Source organism: Dasypus novemcinctus, chromosome 5 (genome assembly GCF_030445035.2).
Source record: "Dasypus novemcinctus isolate mDasNov1 chromosome 5, mDasNov1.1.hap2, whole genome shotgun sequence".
Lineage (NCBI taxonomy): Eukaryota > Metazoa > Chordata > Mammalia > Cingulata > Dasypodidae > Dasypus > Dasypus novemcinctus.
Genome location: NC_080677.1, coordinates 32,065,553 through 32,086,936, shown reverse-complemented (window position 1 = coordinate 32,086,936; position 21,384 = coordinate 32,065,553). Strand labels below are relative to the sequence as shown.

The 21,384-nt window shown below is 49.6% G+C and overlaps 3 protein-coding genes across 4 annotated transcripts in view; all 3 read right to left on the bottom strand.

Moving 5' to 3' along the window:
• Window positions 1-15,934, bottom strand: part of HOXA3 (homeobox A3) — a 32,683-nt gene extending 16,749 nt beyond the window's left edge. Inside the window, exons 1-2 of one of the 2 annotated variants that reach the window (XM_058296853.1) lie at window positions 15,831-15,934; window positions 2,599-2,778 (exon numbers count right to left, since the gene is read on the bottom strand). The gene's annotated coding sequence lies outside the window, so the exon portion shown is untranslated. The remainder of the gene's footprint in view (window positions 1-2,598; window positions 2,779-15,830) is intronic. The other variant, XM_058296852.1, reaches the window with a different exon arrangement.
• On the bottom strand, window positions 4,243-6,522 carry HOXA4 (homeobox A4). The gene is made up of 2 exons (XM_058296857.1): window positions 5,866-6,522; window positions 4,243-5,309 (listed from the first exon to the last, which is right to left on the bottom strand). Exons 1-2 carry the CDS (start codon window positions 6,476-6,478, stop codon window positions 4,966-4,968), a joined length of 957 nt encoding a protein of 318 aa, XP_058152840.1. The 5' UTR covers window positions 6,479-6,522; the 3' UTR covers window positions 4,243-4,965.
• Window positions 15,935-16,803: 869 nt separating the features above from the next.
• HOXA5 (homeobox A5) lies at window positions 16,804-21,379 on the bottom strand. The gene is given in 4 exon segments (XM_004484806.4): window positions 16,804-17,810; window positions 17,813-17,839; window positions 18,806-18,887; window positions 18,889-21,379. Coding segments are annotated over 4 exon segments (1,158 nt in total). The 5' UTR covers window positions 19,702-21,379; the 3' UTR covers window positions 16,804-17,574.
• Window positions 21,380-21,384: the final 5 nt, after the last annotated feature.

Here is a 21,384-nt window from a genome sequence, read left to right as displayed (position 1 = left end):
CTCTGCAGCCGGCCCCAGCGTGAATCCGAACGTTCCCGACTGTCGGCGCATCCGTCCCACTTCATCACCGCAGCCGGGATGTGACCGCAGAAAACCCGAGCCCCGACTCACGTTTCCCCGGCGGCCGCGCGCTGCCCGGGGTCGCCGAAACCCCGCGGAAAAAGCCCCGCGCCCAGCGAGAGGCGCCCGGCTCGATCCTCCCGGCCGAAGGGCTCCCTCCTGCCTTCCTGAGGAAGTTAAAAGTCTTTGGAGATAAATCTGCGGGCGTGAGTTTTTAAAAATCAAATGGGAAGTTGGGGTCTCACTTCTGAGCGATTCATTCCCAGTGAGGCCCTGACGACTCCGATCCATTCCTGACGATCTGCATTAATTATTTAATGAGTCACGTGACCCCAAAGACTAGAATTTCAATATCTCCCTCGAACAGGCGCTACACCTTTATCTGCTGCAACCAGGGTCCTTGTTTGGCTTTTTTAGTTCCTCGGGCCTCCGAAGTGCGGGCACCCTCGCCGGGGTCCCAGGCAAGCGTCCGTCACTGACATCCCAGGGCAAGAGCCGGACAAGCGCAGAATTAGTCACTCAGAGCCTATGGGCAGCGCGGAGCGTGGGGAGCCCTCCACTCTCCCGGCGCCCTGGCAGCCGTACCCTCCTGGGCCTAGTGGTCAGCTCACCGGTCTAAGCGCCCTAACTACGGCGGTTTAGGTACATAATCTCTCCAGTCTCTTCGATGGTGAATCAGGCAAGAACCCACCCTTCTTCCCCAGCCGCTGCACACCTGTGGCCATACACCTCCGTAAGGCCAGATGCATACCTCCATTACCGGCAGAACAGGCCTCCGCAGAAGAAAGATACCTGTGCGTTGACCCCATTTCCGGGGTGAGACCAAAGGCTCTATTCAACCTACCGCTCATTAACATAAAGAACACAGTGGTGAAGGGATCTTTCAGCTGCCTCAGTTTCCTCATCTATAAACTGAGAGAGAGAACCAGAATGACTTCTTTCTCCCTGGACATTCTTTCAATCTGGGAATCTCTTTGAGCTCTAGGACTCAACCCCAGGAAGAGTGAGGTTGGCCTGGGGCAGGGGGTGGGGGAAGGGAGGGAGGGACTTTTGCTCTAAGAGTTTGGGGCCTTGAGAAGAATGCCAGAGTCCCAAGCCAGAAGTTCCAGTCTAGAAGCTTTCACAACAGCCCCAGCAGCCTCCCTGATGCTATAAGGTGATAGAACACATGTCTCTCCCTCCTCCTATTGTTCCCAGCCCAGACTCTCTGACAAAATCAGCAGAGCAATTCTCCAGCCAATGCATAATATAGAAAGGCACAGAAGGAACACTGGAAAGGGTGAGCCTGTGTTCTGCCAAGCAGGACCTTGTCTAGGGATCCAGAGACCAGGGGAGTGTAAAGGATGGCCTATTGCCTGCACAGAACCCACCCACCCGGAAGAGAAGCTCCAGGTTTCTTTTTGCTACATTGAGTCTTTGGAGTGTTCCTCTAGCTCCGTTTTAAATAGTGTTGCTAGTGAAGTGCTTCTGTGTTGAATCTGCTGGAGGGAAGGCAGGATAAGGAGGGCAGGACAGGTTGGAAGCTTAAGGGAGCAGGGGGACAGAGGGGAGCTGGTGGTACCCACCCCATGCAGAGGAGGCTGAGAGATAGGGGACAGGGAGATACCTTAGGATGGCTGGGTATAAAGTCAGGGATGCTGTGCAGAGGGCTCTCCCTCTTCCCAAGCCCCCCATATATCTAGGCAATCTTCCCACGAGCTCCATCCTGGGTATTAAGTACTCTACTATGCCTGTCACAGTTGAATTCCTTCTGTAATAAAACACCCAGTATATCGTAGATTTCAGCAAAACTAGGGAAGAGCTCCTGCAAAGTGCCATTATTCTTCAGGGGGGAGAGTGTTAAGTACTTAATTCAAACTGTGACCGTTAAAGTGTCTCCTATCCGATTTAGGTTGATTTCAGATGTTGACAAACTTTTATCTCCAGCTTGGCTCTGTGACTAAAGCAGATGAGTGTGTGTGTTTGAGGGAGGGAAGGAGGGAGTGAGAGAGAAAGGAAAGAGAAGTGCATGTATGTATAAGGGTTATTTTGGTAGGAGAATTACAGAGCTTACACAAAATACCATCTTTAAAGGTCAAGGGTTTGAGAGGCCAGCAGGGTTTGCTTTAAAACAACAACAACAATTAATGAGATAGAAAATTTGTCCTCACGGTGAACTCTAATGGTTGCCCTAGCAAAGGACAGACAATGCATGATTTTGAAGCACAAAATGGGGTTTTCTGGGCTGTTATAACAAGTTCCCTTAAAAACCAACTCTGGAACAGGCAAAACGCTCAACAAATGACATAATCATCTGAATAATTTTGGTTTTGTAAAACTCACCAATACTTAAATCAAGACAGTTCAGGCAAGCAAAAATGTCATTTTGTCATAGAATATTTGGGCAACTATCTCAATCCTCTTTCTCTTGCTTTCCTGATTATGAGAGCAAGTCAAAGAAAGTCACCCCTTAGCTCCGTACAACTACCCCCAGCATGAGGCCATTGCATAACTCCATGCCCCTCCTTCCTCACAAAGGAGAAATACAAGAGAGTTTACCTTAAATGATGATAATCTGCCATTTGAGGTTTTTCAGTTTGCCACTCAATTTCCACTGAGAATCTAGGCGGTTTTTGAGCAGACAGCCAAGATGCTGCGTCTTTGCCCGAGCCCACATTATTTGCAAGAAGATCCCTCTCTCCTCCACAGACTTTGCCCAGAGAATGCCTTTCAGAATTGCTGTTGAATTACAAAGAAGTATTTATTGTATGAGGTGATTAATGATTCCTGGGAAAATTGCTATTTTCAGCGTGATTTAATTTCATTTTACGAGTGCGTGTAGTAGGGGGAGGGTTAATAAGTTTCAGCAGCAGTTGTAGTGCTTCCAGAAATCCCTGGCACTCGTTCACACCTTATCAAATGCACTTTCTGCCAGGTCTGACCTGACTTGGGAAGGTGGGTACATATTTGTTTGCCCCTGAGTTTTCTTGGGGAGGGTCAGAGGCCCCTCAGAGACTTATGCCCATCACTTTCCTCTCAGAACTGGCCCAGGACTTGTAGGTAGGGGGTTGACAACCCTTGTCTGTATCACAGGACAGCAGGGGCAAGTAAGGTGCCAGCACTGAACACTGGCTAAGTGTTTCGCTACTGAAATCATGGAAAAAATGCGTTTAAATTTCCACGAATTGCAAACATAAGTGAATGCTTCACCTGAATCCATCTCTGCTGATTTTTTTTTTTTACATGTATTAAAAACTGCACTCATTCAAGGCCAGGTGACAATTCTAATATTCTGAGGCTAGTGTGCACTGGTTTTCTGTGTCTTGTTGTAATAATTCCCTTTACTGATCACCAAGTCTAAATCAGTAAACAAATACCAGGGTCATGGATATTGAGAGAGGGGTTTAGTTTTTATCTTTTCAATTTAGATCTCTAAATGAACAGAAGGAGGCAGGCAGAATTGAGGAAAGTGACCCTAGTTCAGAGTCTGACTTTCTCCCAGCAGTGAACCACCATTTCAGGTCTCCTTGCCTAGGGTACACTTTGGGGTGTCATTGTTAGTTGTGTTTTTTCCTCAGAGGAAATTTTGGAGGATGTACTGGGAAAATTTAGAATATATTGAAAACTACCTTAAAAAGAGAGAGAGATAGGGACAAACAAACAAACAAACAGCTCCAAGCTGTGGTTAGTGAAGAGGACCTTAAAAACAACCAAGAAACAAAAAACGATCTCAAACCTTTGCACAAACTATTTTTTCATCTCCAGGGAAACAGGCAGATTAAGTGTGAAGATGCAATAAATACCAAAGGGACCACTTCTTTCCAAGTGTGCTCAGAGTTCAGTGTGCAGAACAGCTGCAGAAACTCCCCGGCTCGCAGCACTGTGTGGTTTTACCTTTCATTGTGGAGAAGGGCACGTTTCTATGCCTTACAGAGACTTGAAGCCTGCAAGCCTGGCCAAGTTTGGGGCGAAAGGGAGCCCTCTTAATGCTCAAGAGCCTTCCTCTGCTTGGAACTTTTCCCACAGTGGCTCAAACTTGACAAGAGTTCATCTCAAGTTGAAAACACACACTCACACAAATGATGTGACCAGTTGGAATCCAGGTGAATACAACTCACGTCATCTATAAGAGGTTAATGTGCAAGGTCAACAATCTCAAACCAGAAGACTTTTTCTAAATGAAAAGCTTAGGAAACACACAAATCTGTGTTATACATTTTTAATGTTTTTTTTTTAAAAAACAACAGTTTATTCTTACCACATGGCTCTCTATATAGCCACACCACAATTTGTACAGTTGCACATGGGTCTAAATGCACTCCCCTTACCCCCCAAGAATGTGCCCCAGAATAAGTCAACAATAGTTCTATAACAATATTTTAAATAAACACAAGGAGGGGAAACTAACGTGTCACATCTATCATCAAGGTCTATACATTTTGAGAATTAAATAATCTTATGAGGTCCACACTGTCTGCTCATTTATTCAGTTCAATACAACAAGATTGTATGAGCTGCCTTCATAAGGAGGGAGGAAGTAAGGGAGGTGGGGAAAAGGGTCTGTTTTCTTCTGCTTGCAACAAATATACTTGTACCTGTCCCTAGTCAACATGGGCTGTCTGGCTAACTTCAACCATCTCAAGAGATTTGTTGCCAAGTGTTCCTTCTCAGGTACCCAGACCTGGCAGCCTTGTTCAGGCCAGCAGGTCGTTCCACCAGCCAGCACCCTGGCCAGCTGTCCTTTCTTGGGCCGCAACCAGCACACACTCTTACCAGGATAATGTCTCTTTTTTTTGTTATCCTTTCCACCAAATTGAGTTTTGTTTTGGTGTCTGTTATGGTCCAGACTCCAAGGAAGGGATGGGGAAATGGGGAGGAGAAGAGAAAAGCAGGTGAGGGGGGAAACCGGTCTAGGTCTGTAGAAGACTACATGGAGGAGGGAATGGGTGTGGAGGCGCCAGGGTGGGGATGGGGGTGCGGGCTCTGAGTTTGTGCTTGCCCTGGCGGGCCTGCCGAGGAGGCAGAGGCCGAGTTGGAGGAGCGCATCTTGGTGTTGGGCAGTTTGTGATCTTTCTTCCACTTCATCCTCCGGTTCTGAAACCAGATCTTGACCTGGCGCTCAGACAAGCAGAGCGTGTGGGCGATCTCGATGCGGCGCCGCCGGGTCAGGTAGCGGTTAAAGTGGAACTCCTTCTCCAGCTCCAAGACCTGCTGCCGGGTGTAGGCGGTGCGAGAGCGCTTGGGCTCCCCTCCGTTATAACTGGGGTTGACTGGACGCCCAGAACCCGGGAGGAGAGGGCCGAGGAAGAGGGAGCGGAAGAGAAGAGAGGGAAAGGAGGAGGGGAGAGAAGGTGGGGTGGGGAAGAGCAATTGGACATCATCATTATATAATAACCTGACACCAAGTTCACGCAAGATACATAAAACGGCAAAGAAAATGTTTCACAGGCTATTGACAACGGGAAACACCCGAGAGCCATAAAGAACGGTGCTGGGCACTGGGGCTGAAGAAAAGCTTCAAAGACACATGGCCCGAAGCCTCTGCCAGGGCAATTAAATTTATGGGGGCTATAATTACTGCCCTAACAGTTTGGCGTCTCGTAAATCTCTCGATAAAGGGACCCCGGTACAAAAAGGTTCTCACGTTGGGATCAAGAGGCTGGCGCGCACACCCACACCCCAGCGCAGCCCGGGCCAGATGGGGGCTCCCCTCCCGAGGCCCCTTCCCCTTGGCCCCTCTCTGCTGACCCCCGCCCGGACCCTCGAACCCGGGCCCCAGCTCGTCCTTCCCGCGCCGCCCCGCGCCTCCCCAGCGGCGCCACGTACCGGCGCTGACATGGATCTTCTTCATCCAGGGGTACACCACCGGCTCCTTGCCCTTCAGGCCCGGCGGGCTCCTGTCGGCCTGGAGCAGCGGGCACGCGGGGGCGCTGCCCCCTGCCGGGACGCCCGGGGTGGCAGGGGCCGCCTCGCAGCGCCGCGGGGGCGCGGGGGGCGCCGGGCGGTGCTGCGGGGGCGGGGGCGGCGGCGGCTGCAGGACGGGGCTCGCGTGCAGGCTGAGCGCGGGGCCCTTGGCGTGCGCCGCGAGCTGCTCGGGCTGCGCGGGCCGCCCGGGGCTGGCGCCGCCGCGGTAGCCGTAGGGGTAGGCGGCGTCGGCGGGCCCGCGCGCGGGGTAGAGCGCGGCCGCGGGGTAGGCTGGCTCGCGGGCGGCCCGCGGCGCGTAGTAGGAGGCGGGGGGCTCGCGGCCGCCGCCCGCGTGGGGGAGCCGGGGCTGCGGCGGCAGGTGCTGGGCCGCGGGCGCCGGGGGCTGCTGGTAGCCGGGGCCCCCGCCCGGGCCGCCGTCTCCGCCGCCCGGGCCGCCGGGCTGCGCGTACTCCTCGAAGGGAGGGAACTTGGGCTCGATGTAGTTGGAGTTTATCAAAAACGAGCTCATGGTCATTAATTTGTGAAGTGCAAAAATACTAATTTTTCTCGCGTTGTCGTTTTTCTGGGCTGGCCGAGGCCCCTCCCCCTCCTGCCTCGCTCCCCATCCCCCCTTCCCCCGGCGCCCTTCCCCTCCCCCCGCTGTCAAGCGCCCGCCCCTCCCCCTCCTCCGCCCGCCGCCGCCGCCAAAGTTCTCGCCCGCTCCTCCCCCGCCCCCCCCCGCGCGCGTTCCGCCTCGGCCCCGCGCGCGCCCCGCGCCGCGCCCCCACGTGATTCACCCCCGCCAATGGGCGCGCGGCGCGCGCGGACCCGGATCAGGAAGCCCGCGGGTGGGTGATGGATGCTGCTGTCCGGCCCCGGCCGAGGGGAGGGAGCAGGCGTTTGGGAACCCGACACCCCAAGTTTGAGTCCATCTTTTTGCATTCGGGGTGCGCTCCGGCTGCTGGTCCTCACGGACGCGCAGGTCGGGCCCTGTGCATGGCTGGACAGCCGGATGGCCACGGCCCAGCGCTGACCTCGAGCCCAGCCCGAGTTCGAGGCCGGCTTGGGGAGGGAAGGGCGCCAGGACCAGGGGGTGTAGACTGGTTTTCACACTGGCTACGGAATAAAACGAATGAGGCCGACAGACCTGTCGTCTCACCACCACTCCCTTTCCCCACACCCTGCTCGTGTGGCTTCTGCCCGAGAGCCCAAGCATTGAGAGCGGAGCAGGAGTCCCAAACGGAGGGTGGGTGGGCCGCTGAGAGAAATGGCCCAAGGATGTAAAGTAAGGCCGTGTCAATGTAACCGGATGGGCAGGCACTTTTCCTTTTTTCTTTCTTTGGAGACAGAACCTTTTTCGTTGTTGTTGTTCCTTAGAAAATTTGGGACCTTACTAATAGTATCGTATTTGGTAAACGTGCCCGCATTTACGTGCCCGCATTTACGAGGTGCGATAATGAGAGAGAAGATGGCCCGAAAGCGTGAATGGAATAGAAGCAACGCCTCCACAAACCGAGCTTCGAAACCAACAACTTGCTATTTCAGAACAATCTCCAAACCCAAACAAGCCAAGGATAGAATAGGCAACGTACCCCGCCTGGTCGCCGGCAGATCTTTTCCAGCTAAGAATTTTTTTTTTTCAATGCTGCTTTCCTAGGCTATATCTCAGGTTCGAGTTATATTTACAGGACAGTGTATAATTTCTGTATTGCTGAAAATTAGCATATTAATGGTATCAGTAGCTCGGGAAAGGGGGCAGAGGAGACTGTTGCCTGCCATTTGGTAATTGAAATTTGATGGGTAAACTAATTATACCATTATTAACAAATAAATTACTTATTAATTCCACCCAATGTTGATCTTTGAAGTAAATACTGATGCCTTATTCGTGCTGCATACTTTCCTTTTCTGAATCACAGACACACCTAGATCCTCTACAGTTCAGCCTAGATTAAAGCAAACTACTATAGTCATCGTTCTAAAAATACTTTCACGTTGCCACGCCAAGCAGGGATTTTTTTAGCTGGTGCACCTTAGTTGATTTTTCAAAGACCAGTATAAACAGCCTTCTCACAACTGAGTCTGGAACGCAGACAAGGAAAGTTCCAGCCTGAGCCTGGAGCCACTTCAAAAGGAGTGTCAATTCTATCTTCATTTATATCGGTTACTCATATGAGTTACTAAATGCTGGAATACATCCATTTGATGGATAGTCATTTAATGCTTAGCCACATAAAGCCTATTATATGGGACTAATCTTTAAACTAATTTAGGGAAAGAGGTTTAAGAAAAAGGGGAGGGGAAACTGTGTTAGCTTTCTAACTGGAATCACCCTGAAGTGGTACAAAGAGATTTTCCACATTGGAAGTGTGTGTGTGAAGAGTGCTGTCCATTGACATGAGGCACTTTGAACATTTTCTGCTCAGACAAATCAGCGCTGAGTATAATCTCTAGACATCCTCTCTAGACTGAGGGGTGGGGGGTGGGGAAAGCTAACCTATGATACAGCTGTCTAAATCAGTATCTTTCCACAACAAGAAAAAATAATATACATATTATTTAACATACAATAATATATACACATGACATATATGTATATAATACAAATCTGGGCTCTCTAAGCATGAGGGGGAGAAAAAACAAGAAATCTTGCCCTCTTCATGTCATAAGCCTTGAATACTAGGGTCTTAACCATGTCTGTTTAATATTATTTATGGACACTAAAACACAAAATTCACGTTGTTCAACATCAGAACCTTCTGTTGAGTTTCTCTTTTTAAAATATTAACGAGACGCGAACACTGTTTTGTATATGGTTAACCTAAACCAGTTAACTGTGCCTGTGTTTCATGTAGTTCTATTACTTTAGGAAGATGGGCTTACACAGAATCCCCCAAGGCCTGTAACTTGTCTTTGTGGTTCGTATCATAAACACAAACGGAGCCAGGACCACCAAGTGTTATCTCACACACCGACATTTTGACATTTTACTGCAAGATTTATGGCTGTAATAAACAATCTCAGTACCTTTTCTGATCCTTCTACAATCTCACTTTGCAAGCCATAGCATCATTCCATTGAATCAAATAACCTTTTGAAAAACATTTTAAAAACACCTCTTGCCTTAGCATAACACCAAAGGCACCAAAGCAGAACCAGGAAGATACTAACTCAATTCATAAACGAACTGAAGTTTACCAGCAGCATCTCGCCAGAGAAAAGATAGGATGCCTTGAAATCGAGCAGAGGGAGTGTGCTAGTCTCCGCACACCAACTGGCTCCAGTCCCAAGCGGGGTGAGAGCGTTATCCTTTTCTTAGGAAACTGGTAAGCTCGTTTGCTCATTTCCACGTGCAGGAATAACACATATTCCCAACAAAAGCTTTCTTAAAATCCCATTAAGTGAAATAACTTTTCATCATGTCCTCGCATCCCAGATGGAGAAGAAGAGAGAAGAGAGTCGGAGGGAGAGGGAGGGTGAGTGGGAGGCAGCGTTTGCAGCCTGGTTTGAATCTGATTTGAATCATTTTGAATATATTTGGAACAGCCTTCCTTCTTGAATGCAACCCTGTCCCAAGTTTCAAAGTGACCGAACAGTGACACCGTGTGCATTTTGTTTCTTATTAATCTTACACATTGACAGTCTTTGTTAAATCACAAGGCGCGCCCTTCACCAGCCGACATTTTCATATTTGTTAGACGCGCTGACCTGAAGTTCACCTCGGCCTTGGACTTTGCGCTTCTAAAAGGTCTATACAGTGTCTTTTAGAGAACAGGGTGCTTTGCCCAGGTCACTCTTCAGGGAAAACCGAGGGGGAAAACCAAAGGAAATGTAAACGTTATGGAATGTATTGACTGTATTTGTCCTTTGTTCTTTAGAGCGAGAGTCCCCCAGCCTGTTCTCTATCTGGATTGCTTCTCTGGAGCGAACATGGGAATGGCTGAATTTCAAAATGCCTGGTGATGGCATCTGAGGGTTCCCCCCACCTTTCACGAGGCATTCGATTTTAGAGGACCAACACTTTATCAGCCATTTGACCAACTAATTGTTTGGGGGTAATTTCTTTGTAGTCCTTCAAAATAACGAACACAACCCAGACATAAGGACTGAAGTCCATGTTAGGTTTACAAGTAAATAATTTTGACCAGAATTATGTGAGAGGTCTAAGGATCAGAATCCTCAGAATAAAGAAATAAGCACTGAAAAGCAGTAACTTCTGCAGGACCCGTTTTCATTTAACGACTTGCTAAGAGGATGTCTATGATTACTGAAGCTGACCTGTTTGCAAGGTGTGTGTCACATGTGGTTTTTTTTTTTTGTCACATGCTTTTAACCTAAAACATAATGAAAAGGTTTTCTCTAAGAGACATAATTGTCTTGGTAAGTAATAAAGAGGAGGGGATTCAGTTTTCTTCATTTCACTAGCCCAGATGTGGTAAAGTGTTCACTGCTGTAGCAGTTATCACCACAGTTGTTTCCTTTCTTCTGTTTTCATCTGGCAAACCCCCATTTGGCTTCAAGCTCTTGGCCAGACCAAAAACTTTACACATTGTACAGTGGAAGCAACCAGATTACTTCCATGAAGGCAGGGTTTCGGAAATATTTACTTTACCACTGAACATGCCTGGCACCGTTAAATCCAATTAACCAGAATATATTGGGATAATCTTAAACTTCCCTGCAAGAGTCTACATCCTGAGCAGTTGTATTGTCTCCAAAATTAAAAAGAAAAACCTAGAAAAATGTCATCTTTCTAGATCGATCACTTGAAAGTCAATACATAGAAAAGGAAAATATGTCCCCAGAAAACAGATTCTAATGGCATCAACACTTAACAGCTAATCTAGATGCATGAAACATAAAATATTGCTTAGCTCTCTAGTCACCACTCACACAGGAGGCATGGTTCCAGTCTGTTTCCTTAATACACTATTCCCTTTCTTTTCCACTCTCCCATTCTTCCTCCTTTGCTGTTTCCCCCTCCCCTTAGCTTTTATTTTAAAATGTATTTTTTTAAAGTATATTCAGAGAGAAGTCTGTCACAGTGGTCTTACAAAGTGGCCTGGCATTTGTGGATTCCACTTTCCTGCTCACATGGCTGCTTCTCTAGTTTGTTTTTCACTTATAGATTTTAGCATTTCTCTTACGTACAGCTGAAGTTTAACAATAAAGATAATGAAAAATTTCCAACAGTAGGGACATTTTCATGGCACCAATAAATATTTTTTCACCACTGGAAAGGATGGGGAATCCTGTCCCTTTGAAGAAGGTTTCCACTTCCTTCCCTCACCTTCCCAGCTCCCAGAACCCTTAGCATTCAGTGGGTTGCAGTTTCAGAAAAAAGCATTCTCTATGTTTGAAAACTGCAGAGTACATTTTGAAAGAAGTGCCTGGGTTTGCACACTTTAGAGATCATTATACATATCTAAAAACAAAACCAATCAGGCCAATCAAAATCACTTCTTTTAAATAAAGGCTATTTCCTGTACCATGTGCTTGCCTTTGAATCTATAATGGAACACTGGAAACTTGCTACGTTTTTTTAAAAAGTCCACTAATGAGTTTTGTGCATTTTTTGGTTTGTGACGACCGCATGAGCAGGCTCCTGGTTCTCCAACATCTAAGGTGTTGGTGTTTCAGTAATCTATGCCTATTTACCTGCTGTTATTGCCTCAGAATGAGAGCGATAATTCAAGATGAAATACAGCGTGTATTACTCTTGAAAAGAGGAATTTTCTATCCTTTCCTCCATAATTGAGGTCATTCAACCACTAGGGTTCACCTGGAGTCCATACCGTGATACACGCGTCACTCCGAGCCATTTTATCTTTTGTGCTGATAGTCAAGATCGCAGCTCTAACATTGACATCAAACTCTGTCTGGGCAGATGACTAAGAGTGCTGCACAACGTAAACTTTTGACCCTCAACTTTTTGACCTGGAGTTGTAACGCACTAACCACAAAGATACACAAAGCTGTGCCTCTTCTTTCAGGGGGAAGGGGCCCCCCTAGGATCTCAGAGATGCCGTGCTTCTCCCACTGCCTTTTGGAATAGAGGGGGAGATGGATATTCTTGTGTGTTTGTGACTGTGTTTCTGCCAAATCAGCCTCCCACCTCTTTTTGTCAAAGCACTCAGATAGGCACTGGATTAACTTGAAATCACTCATGATTCCATTTACAAGGAAAATTTGAAGTAGAATGGGGGAACCCCACCAAATGTGAAAGGAAAGAGAAAATGGGAAGAAAGTGGGCAGTGGGAATTGGAGACATTTTCTTCTTTATTTAAAAATAAAGATGCAGCCCTAATTGTTGGAAGAGCTGGCCCAGGCAGGCTAGTTGACTGTGAACTTGTACTAAAGCGTGCTCTGCTGGCGATTCCTAGGGTGTGCAGATTTATCTTCTCTGCATTTACTTAACCCGGCAGTGAACTGCGCGGGCGTCATTTGTTAGGCGATGACAGACTTCACCTCAAGCAAGGGCTGCTTCACAAAATCGCAATAATTATCCAATAACCTTCATAACAAATATTATTACTGAAAAGACCACTTGGTGGGGAAGGGACCTGGCAGGAGAAGGACAGATTTCTTTTTTGAAAAATACCAAACAAAGATCCCCCAGTTCTGGGGCTTTGAGTGGCAAGGCTGTGGATGCCCTCTCCTGTGTGGGTGGAAGCCTGGACTGATCCCTCAGCCCATTTATAGTTTTGCCACTGACTAGACAGAAATTCCCCCTCAGAAGGCAAAGGGATGGAGCCACAGTGCTTTGCACTCTCCATGGTGGACAAACCACGGACAGCCCTAGGAGCCAAAGCATGAAGAGAGGCTGAGAAAGGCATCTTTTAAGCCAAAAGGACTCCTTTCCTCTAATAGTCTGTCCTTCAGGATGTGCTTTGCTCTCTCCTCCCTAATTGTTTGGATACAGTACTCTTTGCATCTCAACACATGAACATGACTCCGTTTCTGGTAGAAAATTCTGCTTTGCTCGCCCAGAGTTGCCAACAATGAAGCAGGGGGAAGAGCAGGAGAAAAGGAATCTTGGCAGAATGTTGTGAAATTAGACCATGGAAACCCTAACAAACCCCTAAGTAAGTGTGACCAGAAGCTTCCTATTATATTTATAGTTCAGGAAATACTGTCTCTCCAGCTTGTGGAAACAAACGGGGCCCTGCCCATTTTGGATGCCTTCTCCTTTTACAAGACAAGCCATTCAGACACATACTTGGGCCACCAACTGAGACTGGATGTCTTCATAAAGCCCTCAATGACTGAGATTTTTGCCCTAAGTTCTCTGCAAAAGCAACCCAAAAGAGTGCACAAGAAGAACTAACTTATCTACAAACGAGCAGATACCCAGCCATCCTCTTTACCTGCGTTTTCTTTGAAAATAGGGAGAAGGGAAAAAAATCCTCCAGTAACAGCCACAGGGATCTGGCTGAGTACTGTTATTTTTAAAAAGTCATTTAACTCCATGTGGGTTAGCCTGCTCTCTAAAACTCTACTTAAGTTTTGTGACAATTAAAACATTAGACAGAAACAAGCAAGCTGACAATATTTGTTACGTGGAATTTTTTGACCCATGGGAAAGAGTCCCTGTGTCGTGGGATACTGGATATGAGTCAAGCAACCTCTCTGCCCATTCCTAAACCCAGGGTGGAATGCAGCCACAGAGGTAGTGTGGACATGTCCTTTACACAAACCTATGTAAACGAACCTGCCAGCATCCCTCTTACTCTTTTCTAATTTTAGTCACCAAGAAATCACTCAAGCAAGATCACCAAATGAGTAACTAAAATAGAAGCCTAGCCAACAGAACCCAAAACTTAGAGCAGCAAAACAAAGAATCCAGAATTCTCACAGACACATAAAATACGACAAGAGTATCCACATTCAAATAGAGTTTATATTCTGGTGCCTAGTCAGGCATGTATTCTTGAATGCTAGAATTTCAATTTTCATTTTAATAGGTTACACAAAATGACTTCGTAGAGTCTCCTTGCCACTCTTTATGAGAAGTAGGAGTTTGGAAGGGTATTGATTCTTTAAAAACAAACAAATACACAAAGGTTCCCCAGGTTTGCTTTTCAGACCTCTCACTTTGGGGACAACTCTTGGACTTACGTTGAATGTAGGGGGCCTATGCACAGCAAAGTTTGCTGAAATTTCAACTCCATGCTTTTTAAAATTTTCTCTTTGAGCAGTTAGCACTTGCATTAAACTACCCATTTCCTAAGGTAAAAAACATTTGGAGACAGGGGATTCCATTTTTGTTTCATTTCTGAGTCCAGTTGGGGAATTTAGCTTAATTCCTCACATGGGATGGGGGAAATCTGCTAAGTCCCCTGTGAGTACCCATCCAGAAAAAGACCTCAGGACAGGCCACAGAGGTCCCGGTCACTCAGCTTTGCCACTTAGGAATATGAGGGCTTGGGGCTGGAGGGGGTGGCTGGAGACAAGCTGGAGCTATACCCAGGAAAATTTCATTTCACCTTACTTCACCCGTTGGTGCAATTTTGGGATCTGTTTTGGAAATCATAGATTATGTAAATTTCCTGGGATCAAACAGAAAGAGCAAAACAAAAGATAGGCGGAAGTCTCCTACTGACAAACGACCCATTTCTTCCCTAAACTGTGCTTTATGATGTGTCAGGGAAAAACAACTTAATGGCTCTGGGAACTTTTAAGTTGGGCATTGAAGACACCTCAATTTCCCTCCAAACTTCAGGGCACAGTTCAGAAGAGAGAGAATCTGTCTGTATTTTGAAAAGAAGTAAAGTTCTCTAATATTTAATGTTATTTCGGGAGGACTCTTGAGTTGTCCTTTGAGGGTCCTGTGCATAGAAGTTTTAATTCTACAAAAGAGGAGAGGAAAAGGAAAGAAGAGAGAAGAAAGGCTAGGCTGGAAAAAAAAAAAAAAAAAAAAAAAGAAAGCGCTTTAAACCCCTTTCATTTAGCCTGGAGATTCAAAGACTAAAGTTAAATCCGGCCATAAAGTTTATTGCTTCAGACTCACAGGCGGGTGAGAACAGACCTACCGAAATAAAAAGAACGTGCTGGCAAACAAGGTTCAGGGCCTGGTCCTGGGTGCAGGGGAGAGGGTGCTAAGCGCCCTCCCCCTCCCCGCCCAGGTGGGGACCCGAGGTCTCCTGCGTCCTGCCGGCGCTCCACTCGCAGCCTGAGCAGGGTCTCGCACGCAACCCAGAGTCCCAGCCTGGAGGCGCAGTCCGCGCGTCCGCGGCCTCTGCCACCCTAAGGCTCTCTCCAGCCAGCCTGAAACCCAGTCCCAAGGCAGTTGCCTCAATTGAGACCTGCCAAAGGACTCCGGCCCGCGAAGAAATATTGCCACAGTCCCGTATGGAATCCCGCCAGAGTCGGCCTCGGCCCTGCTCGGGCCTTTCTTTCAAACTCCCAGGCGCAGCGCGGCCCTCGGCGCCCGCAGCCTCCGCCCGCTCCCGCAGCCGGCGCCCCACTGTCTCCCAGCCCTAGCTCAGGGCTCGGCGATTCCCAAAGCACCAGGCCCCGGCCAGGCCCCCGCGTAGGGGGTGGGGGGTGTGGGAACGGCCGGGCCACATCGCACACACAGGCCCATTCGTCCACAAAAATCATCTTTTTGCTCGCTGGCGAGAGCAACGGAAGTCATTAACGTCCGCAGTTGTGCAGCAATTAAAGTTAGGCCTGAGGATGCGGCGCGCGGCCACTGGCACTTCTCGCCGTGGTGCCTCCGCAGAGCTGTCACCAGTTTGGGCAGAGAAAAAGTTTGCTCTGCCCTTTCGAATTCAGGCGCAGCTTCAGAGTTATTGATCCAGAGAGAAGAGAGAGAGAGAGAGACAGTGAGGAAGAAAGTTTTTAGAGTACAAATAAACTTGCAAGCGCTCAGAAGGCGAGCTTACCTTAACTCGGAGGGAGCCATTTTTCAGAGAGTTTTGAGAACTTGTGGTTTGGGCACTTCTGGACCTAAAATTGACAATTTGAATGACCAGGCGGCACACGTAGCCTGCAAAAGAGTCAAATGGAGTCCAGCGTCAGTGAGATTATATGTTATGTGGTATATAATGTTGGATGTCAACTCCCCAAAACCATAAAACTTACTTTAATGGCCCCACGTGACGTTTTATAGCCAGTGAGCCGATCTGTCTGTGCTATGGATGATTTTACGATCTAATTCATAGACAAAACCCTATTCATTTGGCACCCAAATGTCATATAGCCGGAACTGGGGCTTATAAAGTTTACTGTTTTATAACTTTTAAAAGGAAAGACGGCATCAGTGTAAGCAGTCGGTAAATGTGCAAAACTCTAGTTGCGCTTTAGCCGCTGAGGAGTTTTCCCAATCGAGCTAGGATGGGGTAAGTAACCTTCCATTTGTAGCGAATTAACTGTAGCAAAAGAAGAAGGGTTCAGAGCGAGGCGTGGGGAAGGGGTGCTGGGGTGGGTTAATGGCAGAGGATTTGGGGGTCACAACCTGGCAGAGCAGTGTCTCCAGTAAGTGGAGACCCAGGACCGCCTTAGGAGAGGCAGGGCCTGCATGGGCCCGGAGGCCGCTAACAAAGCCCTGGGCTATTTCTCCTTCTTCCTCTCTTTTCTATCAATTTTGTACAGCAAATTAACTTGCTTTCCTCAGATATGGGCAGGGTGGACTCAGGCGTTGGAACCACCTGCAGCTTTTCCCACCTTTTGCCCTGAACTTTCTAATGGGTCAGAGTTAGAGAGGCATGGGTCAGGTTGTGGCCCTGAGGCCCCCTTGCACAGGCAGGCTGCTCAGGTAGCCTCAGACTCATCGGCTTCCAGGACTGGACAGGGAGGCAGAAAAGCAGAAAGAGCCACTCGCTGACCACTTGCTATTTGGCACAAACCAGACCAAGAGAACTTACAATAGAAAGTTTATTTTTTTGTTTCCAGTCAGTATTTTTTTTTCCTTAAAAACAAATACAAAAAAAAAAAAAAAAAAAAAAGCTGATCACAGTTTGCTTAAACAGCCAGACTTGGACAATATTTGTTCACAAAAACATACATCACTGAAGCTGCGCTTATAAGAGCCACTTCCAGAGTTCGTGCAAAGGGTCCTACAAAGGCACGCAGGGACACACCGCTCAGAGTCACAGTTTTCGTCACAGTCACTAGTCACTACACGTCGAACAAGTTAAGTTGTGTCTCATCAAGTCACCTCTACAACAGCGTTAATTACACAGGGAATATAGGTAGTTTGAATAAAAATATCTTTAACAGCTTGGAGCTATTGAGACAGGAACACTTCCACGCACATGCACAGTTAAACAACTCGAGTGCAACACACAACATTGGCACTAAACGAGGTCGAAGGGGGACTTTTTTGTGTGTTTTTTTTTCTCTTTCCTTTTTTTCTGTTAGAGTTACTTCAAGTAACACAGCTTGCTTCATATAAATAAGTTAAAACATCTATTTTTTTTTTCCCAAGACAAAGCCATTCAGGACAAAGAGATGAACAGAAAGCAGATCTACTTATACAGGCGCTATAATGGCAATAAACAGGCTCATGATTAAAAGATGAATTAGGGCAACAAGAACAGGGCTTCTTCACAGAAGGAACACAAGGGAGTTTCAGAAAGTCACCTTAGTACTGACACTACGCGGGATCCGCTAATACTGCGCAGTACTTTAAACGCTCAAATACTCAGGGGCGGAAGGCCCCTCCGCCGCCGCCATGCTCATGCTTTTCAGCTTATTATCTTTTTTCCACTTCATTCTCCGGTTTTGGAACCAGATTTTAATTTGTCTCTCGGAGAGGCAAAGAGCATGTGCTATTTCAATCCTTCTTCGGCGGGTCAGGTAGCGGTTGAAGTGGAACTCCTTCTCCAGCTCCAGGGTCTGGTAGCGGGTGTAGGCCGTCCGGCCCTTTTGCCTTCCGGGCCGCCTATGTTGTCTGCAACAGAAAAGTCAGCGGTTTAGCCACCAACTCCTCAGCCCCTGGTTTCCAAAGTCGGCCAGCTGGAAGAGCCAGGGGTCCTGAACAGGGACAGGGGCGAAAGGGCTCAACAAGTCCTAACTCGCCAGCCCTCCCCTCCCCAATTTCCTTCCCTCTTCCTTTCTAGAGAGAAAACAATACAGATTTGGACTCTGGAAACAATCGGCCCCTCTGAGGCTGCAGCCGCGTCCCGAAGGGCAGCCCGGCTTTCCCTCGCCTCTCTTCTGTCCTTTGGCCCTGCCCCCGGGCGTCCGGAGCCCGAGGCACTACCCGCCCTGGCTGCCCATCGCTTAGAAACCCACCGAAGCACGGCCCTTTTCTGAGCGCCCAAGTGGCCTCCAGGTCACCCTCTCTTAAAGTTCCAGCCCTGCGAGCCGCCTCCTGCTCCAGCCTGCACGCTTGGGGCGCCTGTTTTCTTTTTTCTTCCCTTTCCTCTTCTCTCCCTGCTGCCCCAAACTTCAGAAGCCCGCGGCTTTCGCCTCGATTATTCCCCCCAAGCCCCTTTTCGGGGACTCTAATTAGTAACGCCGGTTCCCCAGCGTAGCCCTTCTCATAAATTACCCGCCCTGACAAGCCCGATTCACGGCGCCTACTGCCATCCTCTACCTCTCTGCGCCCTGCTCCGCTGGTCTGACCTCGGAGCGCGTTCCGAGGCGCTGGAGTGCGAGATGGGGTTTCTCCTTTCCTCCCTTTTAACGTTTAAACTTGCCCAGCCAGTGGCCGTTTTATCTCCCCCGTTTGCGAGCGCAGGGCGCTGCAGAAAAGGAGAAGGAAGAAGGCAGGGGAGGGAGGACGGCGGGAGAGGCTCGGCGGGCTGGGAGAGGCGAGACCAGGAACAGGGACTGAGAGAGCAGCAGAGGAGAGAAGGGGGACCGAGAGCCGCGCCTCCGCGGCCGCGTGGATTTTAGAAAAGGCTGGCTTTACCATGACTTATGTGCAGCTTGCGCATCCAGGGGTAGATCTGGGGCTGGGCGGGCGTCGCCGGGCTCGGCTCACTCTGCGCGCTTTGCCTGCTCGCTGCTGGCGGGGGCGTCCTCCTCGGCTCCGGACGCCGTGCCAACCCCCTCTCTGCTGCTGATGTGGGTGCTGCCGGCGTTGGCCGAGGCGCCGCTGGAGTTGCCCAGGGAGTTTTTCCCGCCGTGGTGGCTGTCGCTGCCGGGCGATGGAGCCACGGCGGAGCAGGGCAGCGGGTCGGGCGGAGGCGAGTGCGTGGACGTGGCCGGCTGGCTGTACCTGGGCTCGGCGGGCGCCGCGCTGGCGCCGGCCGCGTAGCTGCGGGCGCGCTCCCCGGAGCCAAAGTGGCCGGAGCCCGAGCGGCCGACGCTGAGATCCATGCCATTGTAGCCGTAGCCGTACCTGCCGGAGTGCATGCTCGCCGAGTCCCTGAATTGCTCGCTCACGGAACTATGATCTCCATAATTATGCAACTGGTAGTCCGGGCCATTTGGATAGCGACCGCAAAATGAGTTTACAAAATAAGAGCTCATTTGTTTTTTGATATGTGTGCTTGATTTGTGGCTCGCGGTCGTTTGTGCGTCTATAGCACCCTTGCACAATTTATGATGAATTATGGAAATGACTGGGACATGTACTTGGTTCCCTCCTACGTAGGCACCCAAATATGGGGTACGACTTCGAATCACGTGCTTTTGTTGTCCAGTCGTAAATCCTGCCTGATGACCTCTAGAGGTAAACTCGTGCACTAATGGGGGAGTTGGGTGGAGGCGAGAGGGGTGGCGCGCGCACCCTGCGCGCGTGCCCGCCGCCCGCCTCCGCCATTCAGTCGGACTCGAGCGCCACCCGCTGGAGGCAGGACGCATCGCCCCGCTTCCGACCCAGGGCTGCTAGGGCCGGGGTCGAATTGAGGTTACAGCCCATTACGGCAAAATTATTGCATTTCCCTCGCAGTTCCATTAGGGTGTACCAATTGTGAGGCCGTCAGCTGCCGATCGCGCGCCCGGCGAGGATGCAGAGGACGGGGGGGAGATGGTGACTTAGATTTTGTTATTTACAAGAACTTTATTTCCCCCAATTATTCTCAGCTCCTCTTATTTTGTGTCAAGGTTGGGTTCAGTTCTGCCCGTCCTGCAGGCAGCTCTGAATTTTAAAAATACAGATATCACCTTCGGGGAAGGGGCGAGGCCATTTAGCCAATTGGAGAAATAAATCCTGCCCGCAGCAGCAGCTACAATCATGGCTCTGTTTTTGCTAGTGCATGAGGGACAGTGTCCCTGCCGCTCTTAAATGACAGACGTCTATTAAAGATAGCTTTGTATAGTGTTTTTCCGAGGCGAGGTCAAATTCCATACTCTTTTATGAATGGAGTCGATTTTTCCTGCGTGTAAATATGTTTTTCGTGCCATTAGCTTGCTATTTGGTGTGTTTTAAGTATCCAGCCTGGAGAATCTTCACTACTGGATCCCGTTCCTCGAGCCTGCCGGGCCCCAAATCGGGGGGTTCTCGGTGAACCCAGCCAGTGGGCCCAGACGCCCTGCCGCCACAGAAGCTGCTTAGGGACTGGGGATCCGTGGGCCAAATTATTGGGGTCTTGCTTAGAACTCCCGTTGTAAAATGAAGGCGCTAATGGAAGCATTTCGTGGCAATGCCTCGTAGTTCTGGCGTTATTTTTCTGGGTTGCGGAAGATGAAAGTAAATCACAAATATTGCTGAGAAGCAAGAAGGACCTCCCCGCTGGAGGCCGGGCACGTTTGCAAGTCCGGAATCTTGCCGCTCCCATGTCCCTGGGCCCCCTTGCTAGGTCTTGAAAGCTGCTGTGGTGGCGGCGCCAGCGCTGCCGGAGGCAGGGAGCCGGACCCCGGAGCCTGCCTGGAGCCTGCAGGAGCCGGGTCGCTCCCGGGACTGTAAAGTTCCGCCCGCGCCCACGTTGGCTCGCCCGGGCTCAGGCTGCTTCTTTTCCACTGGCGGTTGCGCGCGGGCCGAGACTCGGCTCTCGGGGCCCCCTTTGTTCCTCGCGCTTCTTCTTCCTGTCGTGGGGGCAACCTGGGAGGCCAAGGCAGAGCTGGGGCCGCAGCCCTTAGGCTCCCTCTTTCCAGTGGCTGAAGTCGAGGTGGAGGTGCCTTCCAGGACCTGGTGGCTAGGGACTGAGGTCGAGGAGCCCAAATCCCAAATAGGGCTTGGCCTGGGGGCTTTTTCCTTCCCAGCAACCCCCAGACTGACAGCGACCCGGCGCCCGGAGCTCGCGACGCGCAGAGACTCTAGTATAACTGCCGGGGACGAATTCGGGGCGCGCCCTGGGTCCCCGAGCCGACTTGGGCAGCCCTGGGGAGTGAGAAGGTGTGTGTGCAGTGCGCCCCGCTCCCGCGCTCGGATTGGGGGTGTGTGTGTGTCTGTGTGTGTGCGTTTGTAAGAAATATTCAGGCGTTTGCAAAGCTCCAGGCTCCCCTGAAGCTGCGGAAGCCTCCGGATGGAGAAAAGTTGGGGAGCAGGCGAGGGCAAAGAGGTAAAGCCGAGGGAGGTTGCGGCGCTGGCCTGGTCCCTGCCCA